The following is an 18,303-nucleotide window of genomic DNA, read 5'->3' as shown; positions in this document are numbered from 1 at the left end:
CAACGGGCCTCCCGTATTTTGTTCAGTGAGGTACGACCAACTACTGCAAGGAAAGCCCGCCTGAAAATGACTCCGGTCATTCATGGGGCGCCAAACCAAGCAAGCAAACACATGGTCCGATAAACCAAGCAAGCAACCAAACAAAAAATCGTGAAAGATACTTTTTGTAGCAACTATTGAAATAAAGATTCCAGAAAACTGTTTGTGTTTTATTTCTCCCTCTAACCATAATAGGCTAAGTTATATAATTTTGCCAACCCATCTCCACCCCTATCCCAGTCCCCAAGCCCCTACTATTCTCAGTCCACACTTGCTTTTTTCAGGGACGTAGATAACTGTTTTTTTTTTATCTACGTCCCTGTTTTTGTTGCGGTAAAAATGTCGAGATTTTATCTGAAATATAAGAGGATGGTGTTATTTGAAAAAAAAAAAAAAAAAAACTTTAATCTGTATGTATGTCTCTGAAAAGTTAGAAATATTGGAGGGTGTCAAAGTAAAACGTGGCTGTGCCGCGGAAATGTGTTATTCAGTCACAATTTACAAGTTCGGTAATATCGAAAAAATGTATTGATATCTGGGCTAGATATCAAAAAGAAAATCGCGCTTTTCAGTGTGTCATACTTGATGGACCTTTCCCTTGTTTACAAACACTAACACGTGGTCACTGTAGCAGTGTTAATCAATGAATCGGATACAAACATGCAAGAAATCTGACAAAATATTGTCATTGTATGATTTCTCAAATTGTTTATTTACATTGCTTGTATCAGGGGATGAAGCCAGGCTGGGTGTTTTACTGTCCGTGTTATAAATTTATTTTATTGTGGGGAATGACTCATGGAATCACCTCTTTCTTGTGTTTCTTCTGTTACAATATGTTAATAATCTAGCTGTCTTTGCCTTTCCAAAGCACTTATTTCACCCTTAAATTATTTACTAATAGGCTAATATATTTAGGTCTGTTACACTCATGTGTGCTCATAAGAATCAAAGCATATCACTTATCACCATTGACCAATCAGAATTCGTTATTGTAAAGAACAGGACAAATTGTTTCAACAAACCAACGCGCAGGGAGAACTACACTAGGTCGTGATTTATAAAAATACAAAAATAAAATAATGATGATAGTTTGCTCGTCCAAAATATTGTCATATGATAGAAAAATATATATCTGATTTGCCTCTAGCTGATTTAGCCATGTTTGGTGTCATATTTTGTCATAAAAAATGCAAGATCATGTAAAAAATTGACCTGAAAGTCTAAATTCTCCCAACGATCCACGAGCGTCCGTAGTTCATTGGTAGCCATATTTTCAATGGCGGACAGCTAGTCGAACCGAGGAGACCTGGAGGCTTGTGATTTTACATTTTTCTGGACATTTAGAGTCAGAGACAAAACGATTTGTGTATGTTATGCTTAAAGAGATACTTTAAACTATTGGATTGAAATATTTAGAAGGGAATCAAACGGTGAGTTAACTGATATTTACTGTTTGTTTGCACGGTTCAAATTTTGAAATCATTGTTGACAGTCCGACATGATGATGCAAAACATTTTTTGTGTTTAGATGTTTCCGAATCATTATCACACTCAACTGTTATGAGATATATGTCTAAGGGGTATTAGCGATACTTATAAGGTCATTTCTGTGACTAAATTACTCTCAATATGCTTGAATTCGAGTGTAGTAATCGTCACATACAGTTGCCGCCATTATTATCATGGCTGCTATTCCGATGTACCCTTAGTCGCCATTTTACGTTTTCTTCTCGGTTCGGGCCAGGCGTTGCTTAGCGGATTGTACAAATCTGATTATTCACAATCTGTCCGTTTTGATTTTTTAAAAAGTTTGGCTATATCTTGTCAAATTTCGTTGTTAACAGCTTTCACGGGGTGGCAATTTCGGGCGTGGAGTTTTTGTAAGAAATAATTTGATTTTGTAAAGAAAACGATATTTCAGAAGGAAATATGCTTGTCTGGCCAAATCCGCTTGGTCTTCTGTGATCGGTTTTGACAAAAACAGTGAGAATTTCAGTTTGAACCGGACGTATAATGTTATTTCTCGATTTTAATAATGTTTTCTTTGTACATGGGCGTGGATAATTGTATTCAAATATCTTTCACGGCGTAATTCGAATAACGATAGAAGTTGTATGTAACATTTCCCGAATGTTTCACACCCTGAAATATCTAAAAACGTCATTTCCAGCAAAATGACATATTTTTATGACTATCAATTGAAATTTTCAACATTTTAAGTGAACTGCATTTCTTTATTTATGCTTTATAATATCAAGCGAAGTTATTAAATGAACAAATTTTCTTCAAACGTTACTTTTTTTTTACATAAAAACGTTCTGTTTGAACAAAATGTTTGGAGAGTTTTAAATGTTACCCATTGATCTTGTTTTTTTTATTGTTATCACTAGTCAAATAAGTTGAAATATGTTAATTGATTTGAAGATGTTTTGAATTTGAGAAAATGAAATATTAATACATTTTATTTCTTTATTTTTCAGGTTCAAAATGAAGTTTTTAAGTAAATTCAAGATGCGTCTAAAGCATTGTGATTTGCTTTGGGCCTACTAAAAGAAAACCAATTCATGGCTATAGGAGAATTATTTGAGAATATAAAAATTTGACACTACACGTAATACGTAGCCCAGAAAATGTGAATATTAAATATTGTTATTTACCTCCTAATCATAACCCATTTTTGGAATAGAAATGGTGAAAGAGGGAGAGAGGGAAGGCCTTGCTAATCCGACATATTTGAAATGGATTTTAGAGGCCATTGGGAAAGTGAAATGTCAGAAACAGCGACCTAGTTTGGATCGAATCTGTCATGCAATTCAGCAATATCACAAAGTTACTAAAGATTCCATTGAAGAACAGCTAAATCTTGCTATCAAGGATGGTACTGTTTTACAAGTCTACAACAAAGGTTTGGTCTCGTACAAAGATGCAGATGCAAACGCACACCTTAAACCAAGGGTTTTACATGTTGATAAATCAACAGACTTGTGCAAAATTATTATCAGGTCTATCCGAGCAATGGGTGAGGCTGATGGGTCGTCCTTGTCAAAGATCGAAAAGAACATTCAAAACAGTTACACTGTGGAACTGCACGATGGGATTGAATTGATGCACCAGTTGAAGGATTCTGTGAAGAAGGGAGAAACATCAGGATTATTAGTCAAAGATGGACGCACCATCAAGCTTGGAGAGAAAAGTCAGGAGTCTGACTCGGCAGGAAGCAGTAGTCACTCCGGATCTTTTGATGAGGACTCTGGAAGTGACCTCTCATTTTCCTTTGAGCAGAATTTGGTAATTATCAACAGGGCCCCAAAATATGAAGAAATTTGTACAAGAAAATTAAAGATCAAATGTTGTCTGACAAGTATTTATCAGTTAATGAATGAAGTACAATATAGTACAAGTGTCTTCAGGTATCGAAGGAGAGAGAAAAAAATGGCTCTAGCTATAATATGGGAAATTGCTCAGTTAGACTGGTTAAATTTTTCACCAATGATTGTTTTGATATTGATCAATTGTTACAATGTAGTGAAAATTAGTTGAAACAATTAATTTGAAATGCTGTCCAACTAATTAAGCAGTAGTGATCACAATGTGGATATTAAGTCTAGGGTTGTTCAGGAGAGGAAGAGTAATTTGATAATTTCCAAATGTTTTTTTGTGCTGTTTTAAGTATTCATGCAGGACCAATGTATTATTCAAGAGGTCCATTACTTCAAGACCCTTAACAATCGTTGGCAAGTTTTTAAGTAACCATCAATTTAAATTTTGAGATTTTTAATTTTTGAGGAAAGGAGTTCTGACCGTTAATATGTTCTTTCAATATTTTTTTCCCCAACATTTATTTAAAAGTGCAAGATTTCATGAATTGTGTATTTTCAAAACTGTGAAATTCTTCTTGAATAAAACGAAATGAAGTCACGTCCACTTTCTTGGTAAATGAACCAGTTCTCATTAATTAGTGTCAGTTTATTTAACTACGCATGTGTCATACACTTTGATTAGAAGGTGAACTGAAATAGAGCTTTGACTTTTTACCTCCTTACCTTAAAATACAAACATCCTGAATGATCTTGTCAGGTGAACATGCTAATTGTATTGGAGCAGAGGGAAAGGTTGGGTTTAGATTGATAAAAAGTCATAGAGAAATTGACGTTTTACACTATGTTTTGCCAGGTTCTTTTTGTCTTGATCAGAATTAATGCTAGAATGGTTGTTTAAAGAGTTAACATTTGTAGATTTTGATTAGTGGTCAGATGTCGAGAGCTGACAGTAGAAGGCAAATTAACACAGTAGGTGGCCCTAATTTGTGATTTAAAGACCAATATCAGTGACTTTAGATGGTGTTGGGTGGATATATCTAGAGATATTTAAAAGGTTTACTGGTTTACAATATGAAATTGAGAATGACTGAGTGGCTGCAATTGAGATGAGTGAGGGTGAAGACAAATGTGTTGTAACAGATACATGCACTAAGCTATTTTCATGTTGATTGAATTGATGAAGGGCACTATACCATGTATAAATTGCTATTAAATGATGTATGTTGATCTTGAACTAGCAGCCTGGTAGGAAATGCAGATTACTCCTATCATCACTCCTTACTGCAGCCCATGGGCACAGGCAGGCAATGATCATGTATGAAATTCCACCTCGTGTATTTATCTAGTCAGTAATGAGACATCTAATACCACTCATACAGCACCCAACAGTTACATGGAGCACAGCCTGTCTGGCACAGTTAGGCCACAGCTACCACCATAAACAAAATCAATACACTGTTGTATAACAGCAGAAATTCCACCAGATTAATTGATTAGCTCCATAGCCAGTAGCTAAAGGTATACTATACCGGCTCAGTTAAAAATGACAGGCCTGGGATCAACACTTGATACAGGTATCTGGGAAAGTCTACAGTTTAGATTCATAATTGCTCCCAACTCTCACAGTTTTTTACTGGTTGCTGAAGCTGTTTCATGGGGTTCTGATAAACTGCTCTTGGGAATGACAGGCCTGGGATCAACACTTGATACAGGTATCTGGGAAAGTCTGCAGTTTAGATTCATAATTGCTTCCCAACTCTCGGGAGTTTTTTCAAAGTTGCGGAGACTGTTTCGTTGGGTTCTTATAAACTGCTCTTGGGAATGACCAGCCTGGGATCAACACTTGATATAGGTATCTGGGAAAGTCTACAGTTTAGATTCATAATTGCTTCCTAACTCTCAGGAGTTTTTTCCAAGTTGCGGAGACTGTTTCGGTTGGTTCTTATAATCTACTCTTGGAAATGACCGGTCTGGGATAAACACTCGATACAGGTTTCTGGGAAAGTCTACAGTTTACATTCATAATTGCTCCCCTGCTCTTCAGAGTTTTTTCTATGAAAGGCTGTTCCATAGTGTTCCTTTACAAAATATGCATGGAATATATAATTTGCAGCTTATGGAATATAAATTAGTAACAATAAAAATGTTTATACAAGGAAATTAATTACATAGTGAGTTTATTTCATTTGTATGGTCATAAAAAACTAAATTAGAGCATGTAGATATTTGTAAACATAGGCTATTGAGAATGCTATAGACTGGAGAAAGTTTTAAGAAAAAGTGTAAAATAATGTCAAGTGTTTCCAATTGTTGGATGTTTTTTCAGGTGATACCTGAATATTGAAGGATGAGCCCTATTGTAATGGGATACATGTTTTATTCAAGATTAGTGCTTCAAATTTACAAAAGCAGTACAGGAAAAATATGGTCAGGGAGCAGTGGTTTTTTACTTGGAAAAAGTACCTAGTATGTATTATATGTTTTTCAGAAATGTGCCAAACCTATTCCAATCTGCTGTTTCTGCTTGGGGGATGAGAACAAGAACCGCAATAATGAATATGAGGATCTCATTTCCTGTGCTGACTGTGGAAACAGTGGTAGGTTGTGGTGCTGTACAATACAGAAATATCAGTATTGAGAGTTTGTCACCAAAGTTTAAGAAATGGGTATAATGATGGCCATTCGCTGTTGTGATGATAATCTTGTGAACATTTGAAGCAAACACTTGAGCATAAAAAACAAAGCAGACAATAAATATAGACGTGACATCGGCTTTGCTATTTTTCAAATTGGTTTCTGAAAGAAACAGTTGAATGTTCTAGTGGAAGCTGAAATATCCCCCTAACTTAAAAAACAAATTCACAAGTTCTGTACCCTATTCGTGTTTGATAGAAAAATTGACAAATTTTGAATATAGGACTGTATGATCTCCGGTTCTGGAGTCTACCTGTAATTTGTTACCAATCTGACCTGTGTAATTATCAACCTTGGTGATAATGTAATTGTTTTTCAGGTCACCCATCTTGTCTGAAGTTTTCTGCAGAGTTGACAGAAGTGGTGAAAGCTCTTAGATGGCAGTGTATTGACTGTAAAAAATGTTCCTTTTGTCAAAAATCTGGAAGGGAGGTATGCACATATACAGTTGAACGCTTCAGTTGCTTTCAGGCCCTGTAGGGTTCACTTGACAGTCTTAGATTCATATACAACACCACACAATAATTCCAAGTATATGCTGTTATGTATAGGAATCTGCATTGCAACCCTGGAACATGAAATCATATCTAAATCGTCAATTTATGCTTGATAATTTAAGTATCAGTCAGTTAAAGGACTGTTAAATTTTCAAACTACAGAACAGTTTAAAAACTTTGTTTCTGCAATAATATATATTTGGTCTGAATCCCAAAAATGCTGCGGAAGTTGAATTAACTCTCTAGGATCTTCTGATTCAAGACATTACTGTTCAAGAGTGTTAGAAATTGATGTTGAGCCAAATTGATGATAATAAAATGGCATTTTCTTTTGTACAGATTACTTAATTTTAAATTGATACTTGTTCCTGAGATGTTGTTGTTTATGAAACCTCATGCAATGTTTGAATATTTTCTATTAAACTTTTTCAGGATAACATGCTTTTCTGTGATTGCTGTGACCGTGGTTTTCATATGGGTTGTTGTGATCCACCACTTAACAAAGCCCCAAAAGGTATATTTATAAAATATGTCAAACCTACTTGTGTGAAACAATACATTCTGGCAAATGTTTAGCAACAGTATTTGACAAACCTAGCAACCAAAATAATTTCAAAAATGTTTTGTTGAACCTAGCAACCAAAATAATTTCAAAAATATTTTGTTGAAGTTTGGAGTGTATTTATCATATTTGAATTCTAGAAACTTTACCTAGTCTGTCACTACCATTTTTATAGTTGTTTAAGTATATTATCAGCTTTTAACATTGAGTATGAAGTACTGTTAAAGGTTATTAAATACTGTTGATGGTTATTATCAGTAATACAGCATTCTCTAGAGTAAAATACAGCTCTCAGGTATTTGTTGATAACATATTTACCCTACCGTTCAGAATTCATGTCCTTATTGAAATAGAGCCCAACATACATTTATTTATTCTCACTGAAAAATTATATAGATGATATTATAGATTGTATTTCTTTGTTCGAGGATTCCCTAATACTTAAATAGTCCAGAATATTGGTTTTATTTTAATAATTCAAAAATACAGAAATCCAATGTTGATATTTATGTTATTGTTAATAAACTGTTGAAATATAGATATACACACTCTAGAAATGTTAGAAACCATTGGAATCAAGTTTATTTGTCATTATGTTTTCAGGGGTAATCACAGAAGTGCTTAACATCCTTCAATTATCACATTGTAAACTGTAATAATGAAATGGCAAACAGGCAGCCTGCTTATTTATTGACAATTATATGTTGTGATTGCTATTTTTTTTAGATGTTTACACCGTGAGAATAAAACAAATTAAATAGAAGAAATGTTGACATCTTTCTCATCATCTTTCTGAAAAATTTAGTAAAATCATGCTAATTGATGGGAAATTTTAAATTAAAATACAACTTAAGATTTAATTTTTGAGGGACTGTTTAATTGAAATGTGGCTTAAAATTGACAGGCAAATGGAAGTGCAACATATGCGACCCCAACCGAGGCAGCAAAAAGGGGAAACGTTATTTGGAACTGGCAGCTAAAATGAAAAAGAAATTCAGCAAAACGGTGACAACAAAGGGTGTGCGAACCCCAAAAGAGAAACCCCCAGTTGCAAAGTAAGATTTTTATTTTGAAAAGAAGTGATACTGATCAATAGATCTAGGGACTAGTTTCTTGGTCACTTCGCATGTAAATTTTGTCAATCCGCTGGAGAGTTGATTAATATGAAGAAAAAGGAATATGCTTTTTGTAAGCTTCGGCTGTGGTGATATGCCATATGAAGTGTGTTTGTATCTTTATCAAAATCGTTAAGGAAACCATGTTGTTAGAACAGTGTTAAAGGTTTGGAATGGGATGGAAGGGACAGGTTACACTGTTTCCTCAATCTCCAATGAAATAGTAAAACATCAAAATGAATTTTAAGAAGAGAGAGACTATATAATATATGAATCAGGAAGGAGTACTTCAGAGGAACCTTTATTTTGTGACTTTTTAGATGTGCAACCCCAGGCTGTGATGGAGCTGGTAATGTGAACGGTAAATCAGCGGTCCATCGGACGTGAGTACTGCCTTTCATGTTATTCTTCATATTCTTGATTTTAATATTTTGTTGGTTCATATTTTTGTTTTGTTTTGATTCATTCAAAGTTATTGAATTGATCTCCTTGTGCCAAACATCATTATTGCACTATTGAGCTGATGAATATACCTAGATTAACTCTTGATTTTAGTACTCTATGAACAAAAATGATGATGCAGAAAATAATACAACTCCTTTGAGACTGCTACTGTGAAAACTAATGAAAATTTGGTTTGCAGGCAAATATTTTGTCCACTGTTGACGCCACAGCAAAGACGAATCTTCCGCATACAGAAAAAATTTGGGGTCAAGAATGGCATACATGGAAGCCACTCTGGCTCTGAGTCGGAGGACGAGTCCTCATCTGGTAAAGTAGCATCTACTAAACAAACAAAGGACGACAGTTCTTCATCTCCCGGTGATCAGTCAGAGAGCGATGAGGAGACTAGCACCTTTGAGCCGTTTTTTGCCTTGACCAAACCCAAGGGCTTAGTCGATGGCTTGTCACGGTTTTTCACGCCATCAAACAAAAGAACTTCTAGGGTGTCTTTGAATTCTGGTGACTTTACAGCGCTGTCCAATAAAGCCTGTTCTATAAACAATGGTGTAAAACAATCACAAAGCAACTCACAGCAGGCTGCCAGTAGGATACTTAAACGCTCTAGGTTGTTACAGGCTGCCAAAAGGCACAAATACACGGGGCCTCCGGGCAGTGGGCAACTGAAGGGGTTATTTGACGGACTGTCCCATTTGTTTACAGCTCAAGGGGAAAGGAAAAAATTGGTTCCAGATTATGCTCCAGTAGCAAGAGGTCGACGACGAATGAAGATATCTGATTATTTCAACAAGTGTAGTCCTATTTATAGTAACGATAATAACAATATCACTAACATTCTAGAAAAGCCAGCAGCGAGATCATGCTCTCCCTCTTCCTCTTCCTCTGTTGACTCTTTGGAAGGGCAAACCCAGCCTGCTATATTAGTTGAACCGTCCAATGACTTTCCTCTGGTTATACCAGAGCTCCCTGTGGCCCGTGGACGAGGAGCAGGCCGAGGTAGGGGGCGTGGTCGAGGTAGGGCTAGGGGTAGTAGTACACTTAATTCAATGCGGGGGAGAGGGCAGAGTAGAGGGCGACCCTTTGTTAAACGAGGGAGGCCTTTCGGCAGAGGGAGACCATTTAGCACTAGAGGCAGGCCCTTTAGTCGTGGTAGGCCCTTCAGTAAGAGGGGGCAATCATTTAGTAAAGAACAGTCTTTTAATCGTGGGAGACCTTACAGTGCAGGTAGACCATTTAGTCGAGGTAGACCATTTAGTCGAGGTAGACCCTTTAGTCGTGGAAGACCTTTCAGTGAAGGCAGGCCATTCAGCAGAGGAAGGCCATTTTCACGAGGAAGAGTAAAACTTGGGAGACCATTCAGCAAGAACCTTCCCCCAGGTCGAGGAATGAGTGCTGGCAGAGGAGTGGGTCGTGGCGTAGGTCGAGGAATGGGTAGAGGTAAAGGGAGAGGTGTTGGGAGAGGAATGGGACGAGGTGCAAAGAAGGAACTAATGAACAGTTTGTTTGAGTCCAAGGTCCTGTCATTATCTTCATCACCAGTGGTAGGCAGACCTGCCAGAGGTGCACATTCCAAACTTACATCGTCGCCAATTGTCCAGTCACCAATGACACATACACCAAGGGGTCGGGGGCGGGGGAGGGGTGGCAGTCACGGTATCCCCGTCCCCCCGGCCTCTTCATCAGAGAGCGAAGATGACGATGATGACGATGATGATGATGATGATGATGACAGCAGTAAAGATGATGATGATGATGATGAGGACTCTGTTATCCTTTCTGGTGGATTAGGACACAGGGGTAAGACTCAAGTCACGTTTACACAGCTCTGTAACCCACCATCTGTCAAAAGGTAGTCCTCCCGTGTAGCACCCGGCCCCTGCTCACCATTGCTTGAGTTGCTGTGTCCCACGCCCGGAGGGTCTAGTCATCATCCTCTGCTCGCACACCTGTACCGTCGCATAGGCTAGCTAGCTAGGGCAGTAGTGCATGATGTGGTTGGTAGCCTTGGCCTTGTTTCGTGACCTCAGTTCACTATGACCTTGACCTCTACAGCATGAGAGGCATGACATGCAGCCCTGCCTACTTTTGCATCCATCGATCATTTGTTTTTGTCTGCGTCAGTAAATATATATATTTAAAAAAAGCAAATTGGCAAAGGATTTGGCGTCTTCCGATTATAAATGAAAATGAAAATTCTAAAATACAGTTAAACGCAAAAATGGTTCAAAGGTGTCACTCATGCTTCTCTGAACAGATTGCAGATTTGTCGGGATGAAGTACATCAAATTGTTGCGCGCTGCCCTTTATGTTTTTCTGGCAGTGTGTGCTGGTTTTGTGAAGAATCATTCTTTGTAGTTTAAATCTGCGTTTTCTTGTTGATTGCTTTATCTTTATGAAATGATGTTTATATAACAACAGGCTGTGCATGGGTTGTCTACATACTCTCCTGCTTCTGTGTTCTCTTGTGTTTCCTTTCCAATCTGCATTCTGTTCACAAATAAAGATTATTGGTTTTGAAATGAAAAAAAAAGAGAAACTTCCTGTGTAGTTTGCCTTTGATTAATTGCATGTGTTCTGTTCTCATTGTGTTATTTCTTGTAAATTTATTAATGCACATAGTTTTCTAAAAAAAAAGAAAACGTGACAGTCAAACCACCTGATAAAACAGTTCACTCGGCCACCAAAGCATTCTGTCAGTATTTACTGCATTTATTACAAATAAGAAAAATTCTTAATTAATTATTGCTTGGTTTGGCAATCGGTGGTACTGTTGAGTAGTAGGTTTGACTGTTCAAGGATGAGATGACGTGGTGGTGGTGGTGGTGGGAATGGGTGTGTATTTATCTAGGAATTACAAATCTAATGCAAACCCATGCGTCATTGTTATATATAATCCATCTATGATAAAACAGGGCAACTTTTTAACGGGAGACACACATAATAACTCTGACCAAGGTATGGGACGTAACAGTGATAAAGTAAGGGAACAATATAGGAGGCTTTGTAAAGAGGGAAAATCTATAGACATTAATTAGGAGAGGAAAATTACACAGAAGTATTTCAACTAAAAATTAAGTGTCAGTATTGATATATAAAGAATTAGCTTACAAAACTGACTTAAGTGGTGTACTTGTGTGTAAATAAGAAAGGTGTCCTTTGGTGTGAGTTGACTACAGGGGCGTCCTTTGGTGAGCTGACTACAGGGGCGTCCTTTGGTGTGAGTTGACTACAGGGGCGTCCTTTGGTGAATTGACTACAGGGGCGTCCTTTGGTGTGAGTTGACTACATGGGCGTCCTTTGGTGTGAGTTGACTACAGGGGCGTCCTTTGGTGAGTTGACTACAGGGGCGTCCTTTGGTGAGTTGACTACAGGGGCGTCCTTTGGTGTGAGTTGAATACAGGGGCGTCCTTTGGTGTGAGTTTGACAACAGAGGCATCCTTTGGTGTGAGTTTGACAACAGAGGCGTCCTTTGGTGTGAGTTGACTACAGGGGCATCCTTTGGTTTGAGTTAACTACAGCCCCATCCTTTGGTGTGAGTTGACTACAGGGCCGTCCTTTGGTGTGAGTTGACTACAGGGACTTCCTTTGGTGTGAGTTGAATACAGGGGCATCCTTTGGTGTGAGTTTGACAACAGAGGTGGTCTTTGGTTTGAGTTGACTACAGGGGCTTCCTTTGGTGTGAGTTGAATACAGAGGCATCCTTTGGTGTGAGTTTGACAACAGAGGCGTCCTTTGGTTTTAGTGCTACAACAGAGGTGTACTTTGGTGTGAGTTTGGCATAGTTTTGTCCTGACATGTGAGTTTGACAGCAGGGGTGTCCTTTGGTTGAGTTTTAAACAGGGGTGTCCTTTTTATATGAGTTTGACATAGTAGTGTCCCATGGTGTGAGCTTCACAACAGATGTGTCATTGTGTGTAAGTTTGACATCAGAGTCTTCCTTTGGTGCCAGTTTGACAACAGAGATGTCCTTTGGTGTGAACTTTACAACACATATCCTTTGGTGAGAACGTAAAAACAAAGTCATTGTGTGCAAGTTTGACAACAGGGATGTGCTTGTGTGTGAGTTTGACAACAGGGATGTGCTTGTGTGTGAGTTTGACAACAGGGATGTGCTTGTGTGTGAGTTTGATGACTACAGAGGTGTCCTTTTGAGGGAGTGACAATGGAGGTGTCCATGTGAGCTAGTTTGACTACAGAGGTGTCCTTGTATGGGAGATTGACTACAGAGGTGTCCTTGTATGGGAGTTTGACTGCAGAGGTGTCCTTGTATGGGAGTTTGACTGCAGAGGTGTCCTTGTATGGGAGTTTGACTACAGAGGTGTCCTTGTATGGGAGTTTGACTTCAGAGGTGTCCTTGTATGGGAGTTTGACTGCAGAGGTGTCCTTGTATGGGAGTTTGACTGCAGAGGTGTCCTTGTATGGGAGTTTGACTACAGAGATGGTATTTTGACTACAGAGGTGTCCTTGTATGGGAGTTTGACTACAGAGGTGTCCTTGTATGGGAGTTTGACTTCAGTGGTGTCCTTGTATGGGATTTTGACTACAGAGATGGGATTTTGACTACAGAGGTGTCCTTGTATGGGAGTTTAACTGCAGAGGTGTCCTTGTATGGGAGTTTGACTGCAGAGGTGTCCTTGTATGGGAGTTTGACTACAGAGGTGTCCTTGTATGGGAGTTTGACTTCAGAGGTGTCCTTGTATGGGAGTTTGACTGCAGAGGTGTCCTTGTATGGGAGTTTGACTGCAGAGGTGTCCTTGTATGGGAGTTTGACTACAGAGGTGTCCTTGTATGGGAGTTTGACTTCAGAGGTGTCCTTGTATGGGAGTTTGACTGCAGAGGTGTCCTTGTATGGGAGTTTGACTGCAGAGGTGTCCTTGTATGGGAGTTTGACTGCAGAGGTGTCCTTGCATGGGAGTTTGACTACAGAGGTGTCCTTGTATAGGAGTTTGACTTCAGAGGTGTCCTTGTATGGGAGTTTGACTGCAGAGGTGTCCTTGTATGGGAGTTTGACTGCAGAGGTGTCCTTGTATGGGAGTTTGACTACAGAGGTGTCCTTGTATGGGAGTTTGGCTACAGTCTTTATATACAAGTATGACTATAGGGATGTCCTTGTGTGGTAGTTTGACGACACAGAACATAACAGTAGTTTTAGTTTAGTTTAAATCAGTGTAGCAGTCTGAAAGATGGAGGGGGGAGGGTTGGGATGTCAGTGTACTGTATAAAGGAAACATTTGTCTTCCAAAAAGACTTTCTTCTTGTGTTAAATTTGCCCGAAGGTATATTCTACTGCATACATTGCACCTTAAACACTTCAGATTGTTGGTGAAGGTTTAAAAATGTCTTGTTGGTCGAAGGGTCAAAGTTTCCATGTATTTAGTAGAAGTTGCCTTACTCTGATGACATTGATGTTTTTTGTTGTGATGCATGCAAAATCAGAGTGAAAAAGGAATGTTTGTATGTGATATATATTTGTTTAGATCTAGCATGAAGTAATCACTTAGTGAGCTAAAATGAATCTCATTGCTGCTGTGACTGATATTTAAACAAATAAATGAGTTATAGAAAGTGTGTCTGAATGAATATTTATAATATTGATATCATAATTTGAAGGAATTGGTAAGAATTGTTGACGTCATTGTGTATCCTGAAAAAATATATACTGTTGGATATCTTAGCACTGATACCTGTATCTATTCAAATTTATAATAGTGTTTATGAATATTTTCTTAAAGCTTGCTTAGGTTGGTAAAAACCAGGACTGATTAAATGAAGAAATTGAACTTCCAAATTCAGTAGCTCAAATTATATGATGTCATCTAAGATTGGTATTTTCCTTTCAACAGATGACGAGAAAATGGAGCTTGATAACAACGGACTTCCACCACATGTCACAGATGATGATGTGGATCTATTTAAACTTGCGCAAGAAAAAGCGCAGGAAGCACTCAACCAGGTAGGCTAGATTTACATATATATACATTAGTATGGTATCGGCGTGGTAACAAACGGGAGGCCTAACTCTTGTGATGTGACGATATTCAGCTTCACAAAGGACTCGTCTTGCTTATGTCATTAGTATGGTGTATTCTTTTGTTTTTGTGGTTAATTGACCTCTGATATGCTTTTTGGTTTGGTTTTGTCTCTCTTGCATTCATTTTGCATTTTCATGTCTTTGACAAGTATTTGGTGTTTTGTGTGCATTAATTTTTAATGACCCATAGAAGACGCTGTTTTATGGATGTCATGCTTTTGTTTTCATTATCTAGGTAGATATAGGGCTGGGTTTTACCACCATAGATGTACATGATTTAAACTCTCTGTCACAACATTGCTTTTGATATCTCAAAGGTTTTTTTGGCATTCGGGACTTAAACTATGAGGGCTGTTATGTTAAGTTTATTTAGGACTTAACCTCGGACAACTGTAATGTTTGGGTTATTTAGGACTTGACCTCTCATTTTTATAGACTTTTACTTGTGACTTCTAGGATGTATTACTTATCTGGCTGTCGTGTTGCTGTTTTTATAGACCTTGACTTGGGACTTCTAGGACGTTTTACTTATCTGGCTGTCGTGTTGCTGTTTTTATAGACCTTTACTTGTGACTTCTAGGATGTATTACTTATCTGGCTGTCATGTTGCTATTTTTATAGACCTTTACTTCTAGGATATTTTACGTATCTGGCTGTCGTGTTGCTGTTTTTATAGACCTTTACTTCTAGGACGTTTTACTTATCTGGCTGTCGTGTTGCTGTTTTTATAGACCTTTACTTCTAGGATGTTTTACGTATCTGGCTGTCGTGTTGCTGTTTTTATAGACCTTTACTTGTGACTTCTAGGATGTATTACTTATCTGGCTGTCGTGTTGCTGTTTTTATAGACCTTTACTTCTAGGATGTTTTACTTATCTGGCTGTCGTGTTGCTGTTTTTATAGACCTTTACTTGTGACTTCTAGGATGTTTTACTTATCTGGCTGTCGTGTTGCTGTTTTTATAGACCTTTACTTGTGACTTCTAGGATGTTTTACTTATCTGGCTGTCGTGTTGCTGTTTTTATAGACCTTTACTTGTGACTTCTAGGATATTTTACTTATCTGGCTGTCGTGTTGCGTTTTTATAGACCTTGCTGTTTTTATAGACCTTGACTTGTGACTTCTAGGATGTTTTACTTATCTGGCTGTCGTGTTGCTGTTTTTATAGACCTTTACTTCTAGGATGTTTTACTTATCTGGCTGTCGTGTTGCTGTTTTTATAGACCTTTACTTCTAGGATGTTTTACTTATCTGGCTGTCGTGTTGCTGTTTTTATAGACCTTTACTTCTAGGATGTTTTACTTACCTGGCTGTCGTGTTGCTGTTTTTATAGACCTTTACTTGTGACTTCTAGGATGTATTACTTATCTGGCTGTCGTGTTGCTGTTTTTATAGACCTTTACTTCTAGGACGTTTTACTTATCTGGCTGTTGTGTTGCTGTTTTTATAGACCTTTACTTCTAGGATGTTTTACTTATCTGGCTGTCGTGTTGCTGTTTTTATAGACCTTTACTTGTGACTTCTAGGATATTTTACTTATCTGGCTGTCGTGTTGCTGTTTTTATAGACCTTTACTTCTAGGATGTTTTACTTATCTGGCTGTCGTGTTGCTGTTTTTATAGACCTTTACTTGTGACTTCTAGGATGTTTTACTTATCTGGCTGTCGTGTTGCTGTTTTTATAGACCTTTACTTGTGACTTCTAGGATGTTTTACTTATCTGGCTGTCGTGTTGCTGTTTTTATAGACCTTTACTTGTGACTTCTAGGATGTTTTACTTATCTGGCTGTCGTGTTGCTGTTTTTATAGACCTTTACTTCTAGGACGTTTTACTTATCTGGCTGTCGTGTTGCTGTTTTTATAGACCTTTACTTGTGACTTCTAGGATATTTTACTTATCTGGCTGTCGTGTTGCTGTTTTTATAGACCTTTACTTCTAGGATGTTTTACTTATCTGGCTGTCGTGTTGCTGTTTTTATAGACCTTTACTTGTGACTTCTAGGATGTTTTACTTATCTGGCTGTCGTGTTGCTGTTTTTATAGACCTTTACTTGTGACTTCTAGGATGTTTTACTTATCTGGCTGTCGTGTTGCTGTTTTTATAGACCTTTACTTGTGACTTCTAGGATGTTTTACTTATCTGGCTGTCGTGTTGCTGTTTTTATAGACCTTTACTTGTGACTTCTAGGATATTTTACTTATCTGGCTGTCGTGTTGCTGTTTTTATAGACCTTTACTTCTAGGATGTTTTACTTATCTGGCTGTCGTGTTGCTGTTTTTATAGACCTTTACTTGTGACTTCTAGGATGTTTTACTTATCTGGCTGTCGTGTTGCTGTTTTTATAGACCTTTACTTGTGACTTCTAGGATGTTTTACTTATCTGGCTGTCGTGTTGCTGTTTTTATAGACCTTTACTTCTAGGATGTTTTACTTATCTGGCTGTCGTGTTGCTGTTTTTATAGACCTTTACTTGTGACTTCTAGGATGTTTTACTTATCTGGCTGTCGTGTTGCTGTTTTTATAGACCTTTACTTGTGACTTCTAGGATGTTTTACTTATCTGGCTGTCGTGTTGCTGTTTTTATAGACCTTTACTTGTGACTTCTAGGATGTTTTACTTATCTGGCTGTCGTGTTGCTGTTTTTATAGACCTTTACTTGTGACTTCTAGGATGTTTTACTTATCTGGCTGTCGTGTTGCTGTTTTTATAGACCTTTACTTGTGACTTCTAGGATATTTTACTTATCTGGCTGTCGTGTTGCTGTTTTTATAGACCTTTACTTCTAGGATGTTTTACTTATCTGGCTGTCGTGTTGCTGTTTTTATAGACCTTTACTTGTGACTTCTAGGATGTTTTACTTATCTGGCTGTCGTGTTGCTGTTTTTATAGACCTTTACTTGTGACTTCTAGGATATTTTACTTATCTGGCTGTCGTGTTGCTGTTTTTATAGACCTTTACTTCTAGGATGTTTTACTTATCTGGCTGTCGTGTTGCTGTTTTTATAGACCTTTACTTGTGACTTCTAGGATATTTTACTTATCTGGCTGTCGTGTTGCTGTTTTTATAGACCTTTACTTGTGACTTCTAGGATGTTTTACTTATCTGGCTGTCGTGTTGCTGTTTTTATAGACCTTTACTTGTGACTTCTAGGACTTTTACTATCTGGCTGTCGTGTTGCTGTTTTTATAGACCTTTACTTGTGACTTCTAGGATATTTTACTTATCTGGCTGTCGTGTTGCTGTTTTTATAGACCTTTACTTCTAGGATGTTTTACTTATCTGGCTGTCGTGTTGCTGTTTTTATAGACCTTTACTTGTGACTTCTAGGATGTTTTACTTATCTGGCTGTCGTGTTGCTGTTTTTATAGACCTTTACTTGTGACTTCTAGGATGTTTTACCTATCTGGCTGTCGTGTTGCTGTTTTTATAGACCTTTACTTCTAGGACGTTTTACTTATCTGGCTGTCGTGTTGCTGTTTTTATAGACCTTTACTTGTGACTTCTAGGATATTTTACTTATCTGGCTGTCGTGTTGCTGTTTTTATAGACCTTTACTTCTAGGATGTTTTACTTATCTGG

At 37.8% G+C, this 18,303-nt stretch overlaps 1 protein-coding gene across 1 annotated transcript in view; it reads left to right on the top strand.

Moving 5' to 3' along the window:
- Window positions 1–2,730: 2,730 nt before the first annotated feature.
- Window positions 2,731–18,303, top strand: part of LOC132547179 (histone acetyltransferase KAT6B-like) — a 35,104-nt gene continuing 19,531 nt past the window's right edge. Inside the window, exons 1-8 of the mRNA XM_060210940.1 lie at window positions 2,731–3,330; window positions 5,851–5,959; window positions 6,376–6,488; window positions 6,986–7,067; window positions 8,020–8,170; window positions 8,551–8,613; window positions 8,874–10,489; window positions 14,536–14,645. Of these exons, the coding sequence (XP_060066923.1) occupies window positions 2,731–3,330; window positions 5,851–5,959; window positions 6,376–6,488; window positions 6,986–7,067; window positions 8,020–8,170; window positions 8,551–8,613; window positions 8,874–10,489; window positions 14,536–14,645 (2,844 nt within the window). The remainder of the gene's footprint in view (window positions 3,331–5,850; window positions 5,960–6,375; window positions 6,489–6,985; window positions 7,068–8,019; window positions 8,171–8,550; window positions 8,614–8,873; window positions 10,490–14,535; window positions 14,646–18,303) is intronic.

This window comes from Ylistrum balloti, unplaced genomic scaffold (assembly GCF_031769215.1).
Source record: "Ylistrum balloti isolate Yb309-2 unplaced genomic scaffold, AGI_CSIRO_Ybal_v1 Utg369936, whole genome shotgun sequence".
Classification (NCBI taxonomy): domain Eukaryota; kingdom Metazoa; phylum Mollusca; class Bivalvia; order Pectinida; family Pectinidae; genus Ylistrum; species Ylistrum balloti.
Note: the sequence above shows the minus strand (reverse complement) of the source record. Positions and strands in the feature narration are given on the sequence as shown.